The following is a 19448-nucleotide window of genomic DNA, read 5'->3' on the forward strand; positions in this document are numbered from 1 at the left end:
GTTTTAGTAGTGATGTCATTGTAGAAATACACAACTAGCCCCACAGAATGTTCTTGCTAAATACAGATAACAAAACTAGAAAAGATTTGAGATCCATTCATCATAAGACATTTCAGCCATGAGAGACGTCTGTGATGTGGTCACATTACCCACAGTGGAATCAGTAAATCGAACTGCTAAGGAAGAATAAATTGGAGTGTGGGAATCATAGGAAATTCAGAAAATTCATGACAGTAAGGAAAGGTAATGCTAGAAAAAAAATAGAGGCTAGGTTCTAGGAAAGTAGAAAACAAGTGTCATTGTGGTCTAAAACTTTGAAGAGGAAAAAAGATGAAGTGATGGGTTTTTTTCCTGAGGAAGAAGCTATATGATTATGGGTTCGTGAACATGATAGAGTCCATGGTTTTACACTAGACAGCTTTTTGTAAATCGAAAATTTACTCAAACTTTTAGCCTTCCTTCTGCTCCCTCCCCCATTCCAGTGCACACACATTCATTCTCAATTCCAGTAACTCCTTAGAGCTACCTCTCTGTCTGCTCCATTCTGCCTCCTGCACACTCCCCTTCAACTCTCCCGGCCCCCCTCCTGTTCTTCAAACGTACTGGATAGGCTCCTGTCCTGCGACCTGTGCACTGGCTCGCTCCTCTGCCTGCAGTGCTCTTCCCCAGAGATTCACATGAATAACTCTTCCACCTCCTCTACCTCTTTGCTCAGATGTCACCTTTTGGTGAGACCTACCCTGACCATGCTCTTTGTCTCTTTTGTTCAACTGATTTATCACAAAAGTCTGGAAGAGTTTGCTGACGTATATGGTAGGCACTCAATCAATATGTGAATGGATGAATGGTTTTCTCACATTCTGTTTCATGGCTTTGTATCTTCTTTTTTTCCTTTCTCTCTCTCTCTGCTGAAATGTTCTTTCCTTCCTTCCCACATACAGTTAGCCATTCTTCTGAGTTGTAGAACCCTGTGTGTCCACCTCTTCTGTGACCTGGGTCCAGCAGGATTAATCTTTCCTTTCTTGATACCACTTTTTATTATAACACATAACTCTTTGTATTGTAATTATTTGAGTATATCCTTTACTTTCTTGAGGAGCCAAATCTTTTCATTTTTATTTTCATATTACGGAGGATGAACAGTGTCTAACACATTATAAGCACTCAATAATTTTTTTCCTTGAACTGAATGTCAGTATGAGAAAGTAAATAAAAAGAGCTTTAAGTGCTTAGTAACTAGTGATAAGCTGCATTAATAAAATTCAAGTTCATATCGGAGGCACTGAGCCCACTGATCCCTGAGCTGATCAGATCACATCAGCAGTATTGTGTTCTGTTTCTGGGATGCCACACTTTGAAAGGTGGCATTGAAAAACTAATAAAATGCAAACAAGATAGTAATTCCTATCATATAAAGATGATTGAGAACTGGAAAGTTCAGCTAAGGGATACAATTTCTAATCATGGTCTTCAAATATTTAAAAGGCCACACAATATTGACGATTGGAATAGTGTTTTATGTTGGACACCTCTGAGAGGAGTTTAGTCAGAATAACAAAATTTTAATATTTGTGGTTTCTAAAAGTAGAAATGTATATGTATATATGTGTATGACATTTTTGAAACATAACAATCACAAGGTATTTTCTCAAATGCCATTTTTATTTTCCATGCAGTGCCTTCATTCCTTGAGTATGTCACAATTTGCTGTTACATTGTTTCATTGGCTTATGAATGGTTTTAATCAGAATTTTGATTGAGTACCCTTTTTTCTAGGGAGATTTCATTTGCCATAGGAACTCAGTTTTTATACCTGTTAAATTTTGAAATAACTGAAAATTTGTTTTAGATTAGAAACCTCAAGTTTTGTTGTTGTTATTTTTTGTTTTGTTCTGTTTTTAGCTCCAAAGACTTTTTTTTCTTCAAAACGTTATTTCTCCTGGTTAGAAATGTGAGGATATTTTTAGTCACTATAATTTTTTTTTTCGGTTTGAAACTAGTAAATTAACAATCGGAGTTTCCTGTTTTGCTTAATTATCTGTTTCATTTGTGACTTATTTTACATGTTCTTTAGCCTTTAGCCGTTGAGTAAGAACTCAATGTAGGAAGAGTAAGTGTAAGACAGATTAGGCTTAAAGAGAATTCAGAGGTTTTAAAATACTTACGTGTGGCTGTGTATATAGGCACTACCACAAAATCCTTTTGAAACATCTTAGATTCTTGTTGGTTTTTTTTTAAGATTTATTTATTTATTTGAGGTGGGGAGGGGCAGAGGGAGAGCGGGAATCTTAAGCAGGCCCAACACGGGGCTTAATTTAATGACGCGGAGATTGGGACCTGAGCCTAAACCAAGCGTCAGTCGCTTAACCAAAGGCCCCACCCAAGAGCCCCTTCTGAAGCATCTTTGTAAATAAATTGTAAGAATTGCATAGAAAGCTTCCCAGTATTTTATCTTCATTGAAGGAATTTGTTCTCAGAGGTGCTGTGGAAGAGTTCAGATGGTCTTCGTGTTCTGTGTACTTGAATGTGTGCTTAATGTATGCAGAGGGTGGTTTGGGGACTTTGAAACAACCAACTCATGTCAAATTTTTTTCTTTTTTATCTTTTGAACACTTTACCCTTTCTGTTCCACTTTTTGGTACTCTTCCACATAGAGTATTTCTTTGCCAGAGGGACACCCATTGTAAATGGCTTGCTTCAAGACTTCTGGATGGTCTTGCCATGTGCTGACTTTCTCCTCTGTGCCAGGTGCTATATACTTGGCTCCTAACTTTTATGATCTCATTTCTTTATATGTGTAAAGATATAAAAAGGCAAATGCTAACTAAAAATGTTAGTGTTATTTTTAAACTTTATTTAGTATGTTATAATTTCAGAATAATTAAGACACAGTTCATGTTATACCAAGTATCTTTTCTTGAAATAAGGAAAATAAGTTAATTTATCTCAACAGTATAGGGACTTAAAACCATAGACCAAACTCTGAAAAACGTAAACCATATGTGATTTAGTCACTTGATAAAAGTCCCCATTGCAGAATGTTATTTGTTAGAAATAATGAAAAAGAATATTTACTTCATTTTTACCTTCATTTGAGAAGCAATACAATTTTGAGATTTTGAATGAAATCTTTTTGCAATGTTTTGAGAATTTTATGCTGTAGCAATGTAAACGTAATGTGGAAAAACAAAAAAACTTTGTATTGAAGTTTCTTCGTTTTCCTACACCTAGGATGGTAAGCGGATGTTTGGCACCTATTTTCGTGTTGGTTTTTATGGCACCAAGTTCGGGGATTTGGATGAACAGGAATTTGTGTACAAGGAGCCTGCAATAACCAAACTTGCAGAGATCTCTCACAGATTGGAGGTGAATGCTGTGGTAGTTGATAAATGTCCTCTTTAATGTGTATTCTCTGTGATGAACAGACTTTCAGATCCAGATCAAATCATTTAATAAGCCAGATCCTGCCATATAGACTACTCCTTTAGAGAATAAGGATTTTTTTGATACCTACAGTAATCTTTCAAATCCTTCAAATCTCTTATGACAATAGTAAATTAACATTAACCTTTTTGGGGGCTCTATTTTCACACATTTTATCTTATTTTAGAAACCCCTGTATCTTTCAGAATTACTGTGATTTGTGGAGAAAGTATAGTATTATCTACGTTTTGCAGAAGAAAAAAGCATAAGGAGTTAAATAGCAACTAATGGTGGAACTGGAACTCCAAGACATTTCTGACCCAAGTGCCTTATCTCTTTGGCCTGTTTCCCAGTGAGATTCCCTTAGAAATTAAAAGCTTGAAATCACACCCTGAAAACACTTCTTAGAACCCCTTCACCTTTAGAACTTCTTCATTTTCACCATGAATGACTAATTTTCATATTTTTGAGGTTTACCAATCTTTTCTGCTATAGTTACTCTTTCCAACCTCTCTTCATTCTTTTTACTCAAAATGCAGCCCATGGACCGGAAATACTGACATCATCTAGGAGATTGAAATACAGAATCTCAGACCCTACCCCAGATATTCTGAATTAAAATCTCCATTTTTAACAAGAGCCCCGGGTGACTTGTATTCACATAAGAGTTTGAGAAGCAGTGTTCTGGGCTTGTTTTAATTCTCAGCTCATATTAATTTCTTGAATATTATATTCTTCTGGTGACATCCCTGGCCTCTCCTTCCATAAATTGGCTTAAAGTGTGAGTTCTTATTTTTCAAGAGCTAATAAGTAAGTCTTGGGAAATATTGAGACAGTATTTTCCAAATTTACTCAATCATAAAAATTTTCTTTGAGAGAAGAATAGGGGTTCTTCTTTGAAGATTCGGTTGTAATTTTTCCCATCGAATAGCTCCATCTGTTGCCCGTGCTGCTGCTCTGTGTTACATGGAAAAAGTCACTACATTCTTGACTGGGTTGCCTTTTCAAAATCTAAACCAGTATAAAACTTTCAGCAGATCAGTGCTTTTATTTGAAAATTCTGGAATATTAAATCAGTCATAAAAATGAGTGTTGATTCACTGACCCATGTCTGCAAGAAATCAGGCCACATCAAACTCAAGAAAAGTAAGATCCTGTACATCAAAGATCCTGAGTTTCTTTTGTCACTTTCTGTTCCCTTTTTATTTTTCTTGAGGCCCTCTTATGGAATCCTGTACTTTTATTGGAAAAAAATGTTGTATTTTGTGTTAAACTGAGTAGATGGGAATAATATCAAATAAATAGGCTAATATAATTTTTGTGAACCTAAATAATTATATTGTAATTATTCAGGTGGTTGTACGTGAACCACCAAAGGCTTAATTTTGCTCAGAAGTCTCCTTCAGAGACCTTCTCTGCTCTCCACTAACTTCTCTGCTCTTCATGTAAAAGGTTTCTTTTTCTTTTATTATAGGGATTTTACGGAGAAAGATTTGGAGAGGATGTGGTTGAAGTGATCAAGGACTCTAATCCTGTAGACAAGTGTAAATTAGATCCTAACAAGGTATGGGGGGTGGGACCGCGGGCCGCGCAGGTGTGGCTCTGAGACCGCGATTTTGTGGGAGAAGGACTACGTGATGATTTAACAGGGAGAAAATGAAGGCCTTTTTGTTTCCCCAGGCGTATATCCAGATTACCTATGTGGAGCCATACTTTGACACATATGAAATGAAGGACAGAATCACCTATTTTGACAAAAACTATAATCTTCGCCGTTTCATGTACTGTACACCCTTCACTTTAGACGGCCGTGCCCACGGGGACCTTCACGAGCAGTTCAAACGGAAGACGATTCTGACGACTTCTCATGCCTTTCCTTATATTAAGACAAGGGTCAATGTCACTCACAAGGAGGAGGTAAGTCCACACGCGGGAATAGGGTGAGTGGAACGGACGCTGGAGCCGTGGGAGAACGGTGCGGAGGTAGCATATGTGCCGCCCCGCGCATGGCGGCGTACGAGCGCTTTACCCGGTTCTGAGCCATTAACTTCGGCCGCTTTTCTAAATCCCTCGTTTACCCGCAGCTTGTGCTTTAAAAGGCTGGCATTCCCCCCCCTCCCCATTTAGGGATCCAAAGTTTGGAATTCTGTAATTAGAAAACAGTTTATTAAAATGATTATATATAAAGCTCATTAAATAGTTCTCAATCAGTGCACTGACCTAATAGATGTTATTTCACCCAGATCATCTTAACTCCAATTGAAGTTGCTATTGAAGACATGCAGAAAAAGACCCAGGAGCTGGCATTTGCAACACACCAGGATCCAGCAGACCCCAAAATGCTTCAGATGGTACTCCAGGGCTCTGTAGGCACAACAGTGAATCAGGTGAGTGCTTTTTGCTGGTACTCTGTGATTTCAGTCATAAGTAGTAGAATTGGGAATGATTTCAAGATTATGTTTCACAAAGGCCACGAGTGTCAGATCAAGTGGAAAAAGAAAGGTGTTAGGAGTGGTTTGCAAAAGACACGAAATATAAATGAAGATAGACTGAAAACAATTTTTTTAGTATAATTGCAGTTATTAAGGTTTTCATGTCTTCCCTCTGTACTCCCTGTATTTTTCTACCTATCTGTTCTTAAACCTTCTATTAAGAGGGAACTGATTCACTTAAAATGGCCTTTCCTTTAAAACCTCGTACTGAAAGAACGTGATCTAGAAAGGTCTCATTTTCAGAGCTCCGTTTGTACATGTGAATGCCCCCTTCCTTAGACACCCCCTGACGTCATCTTCTCCAGGTCTCCTTCACGTGAGTCGTGAGGAGGAAATAAGTAATGTGGGATCACTTTGAAAATTTCAACAATATATGTACATAAGATAATAAGATACCGTTGTTGCTTTGTCATATGCAGATTAGAAGCCATCCCATCATCTCCTTGTAATGGGCTCATTTCAGAGTCTCTTGCTGATGATTAGGGAATATTCCAGGGTAAGGGAAAATCCAGAAAGGTTTCAAGTAAGAATTTATATTGTATATCTTACCTGTATTTTAGGTTAAAGGAACAAAGCCAAAAAGTGCCCTACCAAAGCAGAAATAAATATTTTAATACCTTTACCCCTAAAAACATACATGATTTGGGGGTTTTACTTCCAAGTGATATAACACTCACAAGGGATCGTCTTTAATTTGCAGTGTTAGAACACATTTGGAATACTGAGGGAAGCTATTTTAGCAGAATCAAGTATCTAATGACCAGTGGCTTGGCAACTGATTGCATCTAGGGTAAATTAAGGACTGTAAAAAGTACAGGGCAGAATGCATTGATGAATATAATAGTCCTTGAATTCCTACTCTTTTTCATTGAAAAATACTCATCAATTTAATTACACTACCTAAGCACATAGATTTGGCATTAGAAGTAAAGAATATATGGCCAGAATCTGTGAGTAGGTTTTTTGTATTTTGGTTTTTGTTTTTAAAGATGTATTTATTATTTTAGAGAGAGAGACAGTACACTCAAGGGTGGGGAGAGGCAGAGGGAGAGAGAGAGAGAATCTCAAGCAGACTTCCTGCTGAGCTCACAGCCCGACACAGGGTTCGATCTCATGACCCCTGAGATGATGACCTGAACCAAAATCAAGAGTCTGACGCTTAACCGACTGAGCCACCCAGATGCCCTGAGAAGTTTCAATATAGCCATAGAAATATATGCATTACACTTAAATGTAGCCATCTCAGTGCTAGGAAAAAACCATTTGGGTGAATTCTACCTCTGATTTTAGAGAAGCAAAAACACACTTGTTTTATTTTCTTATTTTACAGGGGCCTTTGGAAGTTGCCCAGGTTTTTCTATCTGAAATACCCAGTGATCCGAAACTCTTCAGACATCATAATAAACTACGACTGTGCTTCAAAGATTTTACTAAAAGGTACTCAAGGCTTCCTGCGTAAAGACCCTCAAACTGAGAAAGTCCAAACCACAGGGTGGTGTAAGGGTCTTAAGGGACGATGGAAAAGAGAAAATCTAGGGAAGTGGCTCACAACGAGGAGCAGTTCGTGTATAACTCACTATTCCTTCAGGGTGTATGCACATCCCCCCACCTCTAATACTCTATATTGCCATATTTTTAATTTTAAAGATTAGAAAAGCCTAGACTCAAAATTTTAACAGGAAACTATTATTAGACTGTTTAACTATTTAACCTGAGAGTTGTTATTTATTTTGAACCTTCAGTGTGAAGGTTTTTGCTTCCCTTCCCTCATGAAACACACAGGCAACAACCTTGGAAGCAGAAAATTTGTGTTAAATCTTGTCTTTGTCATTGTGTGTCCTATTCCATGTCACTTAATCTCTGTGATCCTTCATTTTCTAATCTATTAAATAAGGATGATAATAATCTACTTCCCACAGGGAGGTTGTGCAAATGAGATGAAATAATATATAGGTGTGTCAGGGTCCCCAGGACCACCCCCAGCTTTAATGACTTGCTAGAAGGACTCACAGGACTCCACATATAGTTGCAGTCATGACCATGATTGATTTCTGTGGAAAGGGACAAAGTAAAAACCCTCAAAGGGAAAAGGTACGGTGCGTGAAGTTTGGGGGGATCCAGATGTAGGCTCTAAAATCCTCTCTCGGGGGATTCACATAGGAGCTCCTGACTCCTCCAGCCGTGAGCTGGGATAGCACGTGTGAAATGCTGTCTGCCCGGAAGCTCAGTAGAGACTCTGTGCCAAGATTGTTGCTGGGGACTGTTCATGTAGGCACCTTCTCCCTGGCGGGTAGCAGAATTCCAAAAGCAGGTGTTCAGCATAAGCCACAATGTTTGCATAAATAGTGAGCCGCTCTTATCTTCTGGGAATGATTACCTCCCGAAATTCAAATTCCCAGACACTAACCGAGGGCTAAGCTTGCAAACAGGCCGTTGAAGGATAGCAGTCTCAAGCCTGCAGTTAACTCTTTTCTGCATAGATAATACTTGGCACATAATAAATAGGTGTTTGGTAAATATTAAATTTTGAAACAGTAGGAAAAACAGTCATTTATCAACTTGAGACCGATTCCTGCTTTACTAACACTGTAAGCACAATAGAGGAAATGATGGATTTTACGTGGTGATGCCAGGGAAGATGTCCCGCAGAAGCCGACATTCGATACGGACCTCGAAGGTTGAATATTAGTTTCTCAGGCAGAAAGGAGGAGAGGGGTATACTAAATAGAAAAGAAAAAAACCCAGCATGAGCCAAGTTCAGAGACTGCTCAGAGACTGTTTGGAGAAAGGTGACTAGTTTAATGAAGCTGGAACCATAGAATCTGTAAAGAGAAGCAGTCAGATACTGGGTAAGTCAGCTGGGGCTGGATTGTAAGAGAGCCTCGTGTTCCATGAAGTGAATGATGGGATGGTCACCGAACAAGCCGCATCAGAATCCAGTCTTTGACTCCCTTTTGTGGTTTCTCTTATCAAGTCATTCACTGAACATCTTTATCAGGGGTAGAAAATATTTCACATCAGTTTTGTCATCAGAAAATTACGAGGAATGCTAACATGTTCAAGTATTTTAAGATGGAATTTCCCCCGTTCTCATTGCAATAGCTATCATGAATTCTATCAGTTTCTCCTGCCTGAACATGGTGACTCTTTTAAAAGGCTTCAAAAAGCTTCATCGGAAATCTGAGATTTTAGGATCTGATTATCGGGCTAGACCACCTTCTGAGTTTGGCTTTAGGAAACAACAGGAAACATAGTTTCTAGTGTATGGAGCAGATGAACTGTGGTAGTAAAATAAAGAAATCTGCTTTATACTTCTAGAATTGACTGATTTCTAGCATTAACTTTCTTATCAGGGAAGTTTCGGATAACAACCAAAAACACCCTGCTACCTCTGTACCAGATGATCTTGAAACAATACATACTTCTTTAGGTCATAGACATTTAAGTGTAGATGGTTACTTTTCTTGCTGTTGTTTTGACTGCATTTTAAATCACACATCCTCCTCCTTGTGTATGTTGATGATAAGGTGATGAATTTCTGTAGTCTGCTGGTCTCTAAGTATTACCAACTGCAGAAAAGGTTTTCTTCTTAAATGACAAAAAGACAAAAAAAAACCAAACCCACTACATAATATAAACCTTATCAAGAAAGTTATAGCCTTTTTTATTTATTATTTTGTTTAAGTCATGCTACCTTTTATTTTTTATATCAATATACATATATATTTATAAAATTCACTTACAGTATACATATCTTATTTTCAATTAAAGTTAAAACTTTCTAATGGTTATAGCATTTCATCAAATATTTGAGTTTAAGTTGAATTTAAGTATGGTGTGGCTCACCAGTGCATTGGATCCTTTTTTTCTTTTTTTTTAAATTATTATTTTTTTGAGTATAGTTGGCACACAATGTTACAGTAGTTTCTGGTGTACAACATAGTGATTCACCTTCCCTATACCCTATGCCATGCTCACAAGTGTAGCTGCTGTCTGTCATGGTACACTATTACAGTATCAGTGACTACATTCCCTATGCTGTGCCTGTTTTGCCTGTGACCTACTCATTGCATAACTGGAAGCATGTGTCTCCCAATCCCTTTTACCTTTTCTGCCCATCTCTCTCCCACACTTCCCTCTGGCAACCATTAGTTTGCTCTCTGTATTTATAGGTCTGATTCTGCTTTTTGTTTGTTCATTTGTTTTTTAGATTCCACATGTAAGTGAAAGAATATGGTATCCGTCTTTCTCAGTCTGACTTATTTCACCTAGCATAATATCCTCTAGGTCCATCCATGTTGTCACAAAGGCAAGATATCTTCCTTTTTTTGGCTGTGTAATATTCCATTGTGTATATATCACATCACCTTCATTCACTCATCCATCAGTGAACACTTAAGTTGCTTCCATATCTTGGCTAATGTAAATAATGCGGCAGTAAACATAGGGATGTATGTATCTTTTCTAATTAATGTTTTCATCTGCTGTAGGTAAATACCCAGTAGTGGAATTATTGGATCATACGGTATTTCTGTTTTTAATTTTTCGAGGAGCCTCTATACTATTTTCCACAGTGGCTGTACCTCTTTTTCTTTTGTTAAAATTTTAATCATGAAATGATTGAGCCAAAGTACACGAACATTTTTATTGTCCCTTAGTATATCACACATTGCAGAAGGTTTCTAAGTATTAACATTGCCAAATACGCAAGTGTACTAATCTCAGTACACCTTGCTTTAAGTAATGCCATTTAGGTAGGGTGTCTGTTATTAATCAGTTTTAAAGGTACTTTAGTTTGCATTCATTTATTCCTAAAAATAATGAACACTTTTGCATGTGTTTACTTTTTATATTTTGGGGTTTATCTTTTAAAATTTGTTTTCGTTAAATATTGAATAGATTCAATATAGTATTTATAACACTGGCTATTAAAGAACAGGGAGACAAAAAATCACATACCACCCACCTTCTTAAGAAATAGCGTTCTCATTGCTTTGATATCCCCTCCTCGTATGTTAGTCTCTGATAGCGTCCTCCTTTCCTTTAGAGGCAACTATTATCATGAATTTCATGTTTCTTTTAATAATACACGATGTTTTGCATGTTGTTATATAAATGGACAATGAATATAATTCTGTGACTTGCTGTTTTCAGTGTCTCTGAGATATAATGTTGCTTTAGTTTATTTTTATATATTATATTGTATGACTATGCCATGATACGTTCATTTTTTTGTTGGTGGATATTTGGTGGTTTCCAGTGCTTTTGTTTTTATTTACAAAGAGTACTATTCAAATATCCCTCTATTTCTGAATTGACAAGAGATTTTCCAGGAGTTATATTCCTAAGAGTAGTGTTGGTTCATAGGTTCAACTTCAACCAGATAATGCCACTTTTTTTTCCCAAAGTGTGTAAGCCATTACACATAAGGGAGCTAGGAAAAAGAACACAGAAAAACCCAAAACCAGCAAAAAGGAAGGAAATAATAAAGATTAGAGCAGAGATAAATGGTATGGAAACTAAAATAAAAAATAGATCAATAAAACCAGGAGCTAGTTCTTTGAAATGATCAAAATTGATAAACTTTCACCCAGACTCAACAAAAAGAAAAAAACACAGAGAGAGGACTCAAATAAGCAAAATTATAAATGAAAGAGACAAATAACACCACAGAAACACAAACAATTACAAGAGAATATTATGAAAAATTGTGTGCCAACAAACTTGACAACCTTAGAAGAAATGGATAAATTCCTAGAAACAGAACAACCTACCAAAACTGAAGCAGGAAGAAATAGAAAATTTGAACAGACTGATTACCAGCAATGAAATAGAATCTATAATTAAAAAAAAAAACAACTCCCAACAAACAAACGTCCAGGACCGGACAGCTTCGCAGGTGAATTCTACCAACTATTTAAAGAGTTAATACCTATTCTTCTCAAACTATTGCAGAAAATTGAAGGGGAAGGAAAGCTTCCAAAATCATTCTGTGAGGCCAGTATTACCCTGATACTAAAACCAGATAAAGATACCACCAAAAAAAGAGAACCACAGGCCAGTATCTCTGATGAACTTAGATGCAAAAATCCTCAACAAAATACTAGCAAACCAAATCCAGCAGTACATTTGAGAAAATCATTCACCACAATCAGGTGGGATTTATTCCCGGGATGCAAAGGTGGTTCAGTATTCTCACATCAACCAACATGATACATCACAGTGATAAGAGAGGATAAAAACTATAGGATCATTTCAATAGATGCAGAAGAAGTATTTGGCAAATTGCAACATCCATTCATGATAAAAACCCTCAACAAGATAGGTCTAGAGGGAATGAACATACCTCAGCATAATAAATTGGTAAAGAAGAAGTAAAACTTCAACTATTTGCAGATGACATGATACTATATTTAGAAAACCCTATCGATTCCACCAAAAAACTATTAGAACTGATAAATGAATTTAGTGAAGTTTCACGGTACAGAATCGATGTACAGAAATCTCTTGCATTTTTATACATTAATAATGAAGCAGCAGAAAGAGAAATTAAGAAAGCAATCCCTTTTACAGTTGCACCAAAAATAATAAAATACCTAGGAATAAACCAAAGAGGTGAAAGACCTGTACTCTGAAAACTGTAAAACATTGATGAAAGAAATTGAAGATGACACAAAGAAATGGAAAGATGAAATGCTTATGGAAGCACACACACAAAAAAAATCGCTACCCAAAGCATTTTACAGATTTAATGGAATCTCTATCAAAATACCAACAGCGATTTTTTAAAGTTTTATTTATTTAAGTAATCTCTGCACCCAGCATGGGCCTTGAACTCAAGACCTCGAGATCAAGAGTTGCTCACTTTTCCAACCCACCAACAGCATTTTTCACAGAACTAGAACAAATAATCCTAAAGTTTGTATGGAACCACAAAAGACCCCAAATAGCCAAAGCAATCTTGAAAAAGAAAAAACTGGAGGTATCACAATTCCAGACTTAAGTTATAGTACAGTGCTGTAGTAATCAGAACAGTATGGGACTGGCACAAAAGTAAACACATAGATCAATGGAACAGAATAGAAGAATCAGAAATAAGCCCACAATTATATGATCAATTAGTCTTCAACAAAGGAGGAAAGAATATGCCATGGGAAAAAGTCTCTTCCAACAAGTGGCATTGGGAAAACTCAACAGCTACATGCAAAAGAATGAAACAGGACCACTGTCTTTCACCACACACTAAATGGACTAAAGACCTAATGTGAGACTCGAAACCATAAAAATCTAGAAGAGAGTACAGATGGTAGTTTCTTTGACATCAATCATAGGAGCATTTTTCTAGATATGTCTCCTAAAGCGAGGGAAATAAAAGCAAAAATAAACTACCGGGACCATATCAAAATTAAATGCTTCTGCACAGCGAAGGAAACAACAAAAACTAAAAGGTAACCTGTGGAATGGAAGAAGATATTTGCAAATGACATATGTGATAAAGGGTTAGTGTCCAAAATATATAAAGAAATGATACAACTCAACACCCAAAAACCAATAATCCAATCAAAAAATGGGCAGAAGACATGAACAGACATTTCTCCACAAAGAAGACATCCAGATGGCCAAACAGACACATGAAAAGATGTTCATCACCACCATCAGGGAAACACAAATCAAAACTACACCTCGCACCTGTCAGAATGGCTAAAATCAACAACAAAAGAGACAGCAGGCATTTGCCATGATGTGGAGAAAAAGAAACTCTTGTGCATTACTGATGGGAATGCAAACTGGTGCAGCCATTGTGGAAAACAGTGTAGAGATTCCTCAAAAAGTTAAAAATAGAACTACCCTGTGATGCAGTAATTGTACTACTGGGTATTTACCCAAAGGATACAAAAACACTAATTCAAATACACGTACCCCTATGTTTATTACAGCATTATTTACAATAGCCAAATTATGGAAGCAGCCCAAATGCCCATAGATAGATGAATGGATGAAGAAGAGGTGGTGTGTGCGCGCGCACACACACACAATGGAATATTAGCCATAAAAAAGAATGAAATCTTGGCATTTGCAACAACATGGATGGAGCTAGAGTGTATAACGCTGAGAAAAAAGTCTGTCAGGGAAAGACAAATACCACACAATTTCACTCAGATGTGAGATTTAAGAAACAAAACCATAAGTAAAGGGAAAAAAAACCAGGCAAACCAAGAAACAGACTCTTAATACAGAGAACAAACTGATGGTTACCAGAGGGGAGGAGCATTAAAGAGTACATTTATCGTGATCAGCACTGAGTAATGAATAGACCATGTCGAATTACTATGTTGTACACCTGAAGTCAGTGTAAAACTTTACGTTAACTACACCGGAATTAAAATTAAACTTTAAGAACTTGAAAACAAAATGTTTAAGACAAATTTAAATCTCACCAGTAATGTTTGAGAGTTCCTCTTGCTATACAACTACACTACTACTTTTATTGTCTAACAGTTTAACTTTTACCAGTTTGATGGGTGTGAGATGATACGGGATTGTGGATTAAATTTGCATTTCTCTTTTTCAAAGAAGTTGAATATCTTGTCAGATGTTAGCCATTTCGCCTTCCTCTCTGTAAAATTACATGTTCAAGTCTTCTGCCATTTTTCTATTGAATTCTTTTCCTTACTGATTTCTGAGTATATGATCTGGATATATACTTCATTATTTGTAAGTATCGTAAGTATCTTCTCTGAATTTGGGGCTTGCCACTTTTTTTTTTCTTAATTCTTTAATGTAGCTAAAGGAGTCAGTCTTTTCTTTATGACTGTTTTTTGTATCTTTTAAACAAAAGGTGAAGAAGGCAAAAATGGCATTTTTTTTTTAATCCACTTGCAGTTGATTTTTGAGTATGGTTCAAGGTAGGGATTAGTTTGACTTTTGTGCATACTGATAATTGATAATTATCTCAGCATCATTTATTAGCTGTGGCATGAATTGGGTCAGATTTCTTTTCCATATGGATATTCAGTTGACACAGTACCACTTATTTCAAAAATTGCTCTCTCTTCTGCTTTGCGGTATTATTATAAATCAGGTGCTCGTGTTGGTATGCATCTGTTCTGTGATCTCTATTATCTTCCATTGTTGTGTTTCTCTTGAGCCAATATCATGCTCTCTTAATTACTGCAGCTTTGTAATAAACTTTGATATTAGAGCAATTTCTCTCACCTTTTGTTCAAGGACTATTTTGGGCCCTTTTCCTTTTGATATAAATTATAGAATCAATTTATCATTTCCTCCACCGCCCTACCCCCCTAAAACTAATAACCTGAATCTGTAGATAAGTTGGCAGTTGGAACTTCTTTAGAACTTGACTCTTCCAGTCCAAGGATATGACCTAGTTCTTATTTACTTAGATCTTTTGTTTTCTTAGTATTTTGATTTTCTTTGGAGGCCTTATATATCTTGATTTTATTCCTTGGTATTTCATACCTTTATGTTTTTGTTAATGTCATCTTTTAGAATTATATTTTGTTTGCTGGCGTACAGAGGGCAGCTGAATTTTGTATTTTTATATGAGGATATTGTCAAATTCACTTGTTAATTGTAATAATTTATCTGTAGAATCTTTTTTTTATTTTTACAGTGATGTTTGGAAGCTCCAGTACTGTTATTCTGAATAGCAGTATGATAGAGCACATCACTTTCTTGTTCCTGATCTAAAAGGAAAAAATGCTTACTATTAAGTATAGTGTTTTCTTCAGGTTTTTTGCAGATACTTTTAATTAGGTTAGAGAAGTTCCCACCTATTTGCTGTTATGCTGAATTTTCATCATGACAAATTTTAGAACGTTATCAAAGGGGTGTGTGTGACATTAGTGGAACAGTTTCCTAGTCTTGTTTAGGAGTTTTGCGACTGTGTTTATGGGAGAGATTAAATTACACTTTTTCTTTACAGTGCCATTAGGTTTTGGTATCCCAACCTTGAAATAGGAGTTGGAAACTCTTAGAAATGTTTTTCCCCTTCTGTACTGTAGGATAATTGTGTTACACTGGGATTACCTATCCTTAGAATGTTTAGTAGAATTTGCAGATTGTTGTTTTCTGTGTGGAAAGATTGTGATTTGACTTCAAGTTTGCTCTGTTCTTTTTATGTTGCTTAGCTCTTTACTTTTAGCTTTTTAAAAAATATATATATAAGCATTAAACACTATACGTTTTCCTCTGAACATCATTTAGCTGCAATTCTGCAAGTATTGATAATGTGTACATTGTTTAACATCCTATAACTTTGATCTATTAGGGTCCGGGTACTTTTTCTTAAATATCTGAATAAGTTGGACTAAGTACTGTTATCAAGGACGATTCATTTAAGCAGCTTATTTGAAAAGCAGCTTATTTGAAAAGCAGCAAACCACTGTGCCAGACGGCATTGTTCCTATAGAAGTGAGTAGGGTTAAATAGTCTAATGGGGATATATGGAAAATGGCTTAAGATTTAACAGTAAAAAATATACAATTTTCAATTAAATGAAGACTGTTAGTAAATGTTAGAGTGTAAAAGAGCTCAAGTTGATCATCTGTCTGTTCCCTGCCTCACCCCCAATGCAAGAGAGGATATTTAACATTCAGCCGGAAAACTGAATGACATCATCATGGTGAATGTGTGTAATAGCATCAAGCTCTCAAACTATGCCAGAAGAAATCTCTTGGTAACACACTGTTCTTCCTAGGTGTGAGGATGCCTTAAGAAAAAATAAGAGCTTAATTGGGCCAGATCAAAAGGAGTATCAAAGGGAACTGGAGAGAAACTATCATCGCCTTAAAGAGGCCTTACAGCCTCTGATAAACAGAAAGATCCCTCAGTTATACAAGGCAGTATTACCTGTCACCTGCCACAGGTATGCTCATTTTTTTTCTGTTATTTTGGGTATCTTCAAGAAAATGAAATCTGCTTGAATTGTTTAATAGTAATTAGTGTAATTTTTATTACATGGTTTCAGCTATTGTCTCTTGAAACCTAACAAATTCAACTAGCCTACTATGAATCAGCCTTCAAGATAGAAGTCAGTTCTTTCTGTTATTTGAGAATATTAAGTTGTGTTAAATACGCATACTAACCAAGACACAACATGTAAGTCTGGCCTCCTAAAACTATTTCTTTTAAAGTCCTGTCACACTTTATTTATAGGGGAGAATTTACTGGAATGTATCAGAAGCCAGATACTCATTTTCCTCGGCCCTAACAGCAAATAGTATTATAGTATGTTCTTCTAGATTTGTAGTAAAGCAGGCGGCCCCACTGAGTATCAAGAGGGCTTCAGTATTTTTCTACACTAATTGTGACAAATAAAATAATACTTACCTTTAAGAGGTTGTTATGTAAATTAAATTTTAGGCATGTAAAGTTCCTGGGACAGTATTTTAACTTTAACACCTGAATTCTGGAGAGGGCATGATAACTGCTAAATGTTAACTGCCCTTTTTTGCATTTTTAGATCCAAATATACATACAACCATTGAGTATTTTACCACCCTTTTCTTTGAACTAGCAACAGTAAAGCTATTAAACTGTACCTAGTTAATAAGTTAATATCTGGAAGGCCTTTGAAGTTGCTTATATGAAAACAATGTACATGCATGGTATAACGTACTACAAAAGAAAGTGAAATGAACTATTTGATCATCTGGGAATTAGCCCCTGTTCTTCAGTGATATAGAAAAAAAATCACACATGCAGTCAAAGAATGTCTACTAAGTGCCTACTGTAGGTCATGTCCCCTACATGGAGCATTACTGTAGCTCTGCAATAACAGAGGGAGACACGGGCCTTTTTAAAATCCTCTCTTAAGGATAGAGAACAAACTGAGGGTTTATGGAGGGAAGTGGGGGGGATGGGCTAAATAGGGGACGGGTATTAAAGAGCGCACTTGTGGTGAGCACTGGGTATTTTAAGTGATGAATCACTGAATTCTATTCTAGAAACCAATATTGCACTGTATGTTAACTAAATTTTAAATAAAAAATAAAATTCTGTCTCTGGCAAAATATTTTGCATCCACCATCCTCTACTGATACATTTCCTCTTAAAATTCTCAGTGGGAATCAACACCAGTCCCCTTTACTTTGTGCTTCCCCCTCAGTCTTTTTGGAAGCTTTGCCTCCATGTTGCCTTTACCCACCTCCACTAAACTCATTGGTGCAAGGTCCTGGGAAGAGGGTACTGGGTCCTTGACTTGCTTCCTTCAAATCTGCAGCCCATTTCTGTGGAGATATTGTATCCTTCCGATCTAAAGGAGCTTTTCCCTTAACACCATAATCCTGAGTTTTGCCTTCCTCTGTGATCTTTGTTATTTATGGTCAATGACACAAGCTTTTCTTAATTTTTTTTTTTTTTGAATTAAACACTTTTGGGGGTTGCTGGTGTGGTGAACAGTGTCTAGTTTTCAAGACTGGTATTTTCCCTGGAACCAGAAAACCAAGCTTTGAGATTCAGAGATGATCTTTTCATACCTGCCCTCACCTTTCTTGGAGATCTAAGCCTCAGGGTTTAATCTTAATGGCAGGAAGGATAAACAAAAGAAACCAGTTTCAGGATGGAGAAAAATACATTAAGAGGTATTGAAGAATATTATCCTCTTCACTCTTAATTTCTTGAGAATTTAGAAAATATTTCTTTAGAATCTGTATTTTGCTGATTAACATAACCTGAAATATTATTTTGCAGTAGGCTTAAAAGCTGTTAAGATAGTGTTTCTCAGTGTGACCTGGGACACACAGAAGGGGATCCCTGAGGCCCTTTAAGGTTTCTAAATCAAAATTAATTTCATATTAATACCAAATATTTACTTTTTTCCCTGTCGTTCTTTCATGAGGGTACATAGAGTTTTCCAGAGACGACATGCAATGCAAATATTGTAAAAGATTGAATGCAGAAACAGATGAGAATTTAGGCTTTCTATAAGCTAGACATTAAATAAGAATGCCACTCTTCTAAAATTCTTACATTTTTTAAAATAAACAGTGCTATTTATAGTAACCTGATGGGTTATTTTATAAAGTAATAATTTAAAATTTTCTTAATTTCTAATATGGTAAATATCAATATAGAATCTACATGAACAAAAGCTTCCTGGGGTCCTCAATTTATAAGTGTAAAAAGGACCTAAAACCCAGGAGTTTGAGAATCACCAAATTCTTAGGATTTAAAATTTTAAACAAGCAGCACCTCCCTTTCCCTTTTAAAAATCACAAATATTTTCCTGAAATCTCTCCCCTTATCTCTTTGTTCCTGTTTTATCACAATTATGTAATACACCTATTGGACAAATGAATAAATTAATGCACTTGGCAAAGTGATTACTGTAATATACTTTTAATCTATAAAACCAGAATATATAAGGCAAAATGTATAGGATGAACATGTAACTTGAAAGTTAAGAACTCTGATGACAAAAAACATTTTAAGTTTTTGATGGCAAAACTTTGAGATAGCTCTGGCAGAAAGAAGTATGTAAAGCATAGTTTAAAGGAATATGCAAAAAAT

General features: G+C 36.2%; 1 protein-coding gene across 5 annotated transcripts in view; it reads left to right on the plus strand.

The window, feature by feature from the left end:
• DOCK7 (dedicator of cytokinesis 7) overlaps nt 1–19448 on the plus strand; it is a 202493-nt gene that overhangs the window by 182553 nt on the left and 492 nt on the right. For 3 of the 5 annotated variants that reach the window (XM_026497942.4, XM_044383797.3, XM_044383798.3), the window contains 6 exons: nt 3241–3366; nt 4898–4987; nt 5104–5340; nt 5667–5810; nt 7246–7352; nt 16636–16803. In XM_026497942.4, the coding sequence (XP_026353727.2) occupies nt 3241–3366; nt 4898–4987; nt 5104–5340; nt 5667–5810; nt 7246–7352; nt 16636–16803 (872 nt within the window). Of the gene's footprint in view, nt 1–3231; nt 3367–4897; nt 4988–5103; nt 5341–5666; nt 5811–7245; nt 7353–16635; nt 16804–19448 lie in introns of all 5 variants that reach the window. The other 2 variants (XM_044383796.3, XM_026497939.4) reach the window with 1 other exon arrangement.

Source organism: Ursus arctos, unplaced genomic scaffold (genome assembly GCF_023065955.2).
Source record: "Ursus arctos isolate Adak ecotype North America unplaced genomic scaffold, UrsArc2.0 scaffold_12, whole genome shotgun sequence".
In the NCBI taxonomy this organism is placed as follows: Eukaryota; Metazoa; Chordata; class Mammalia; order Carnivora; family Ursidae; genus Ursus; species Ursus arctos.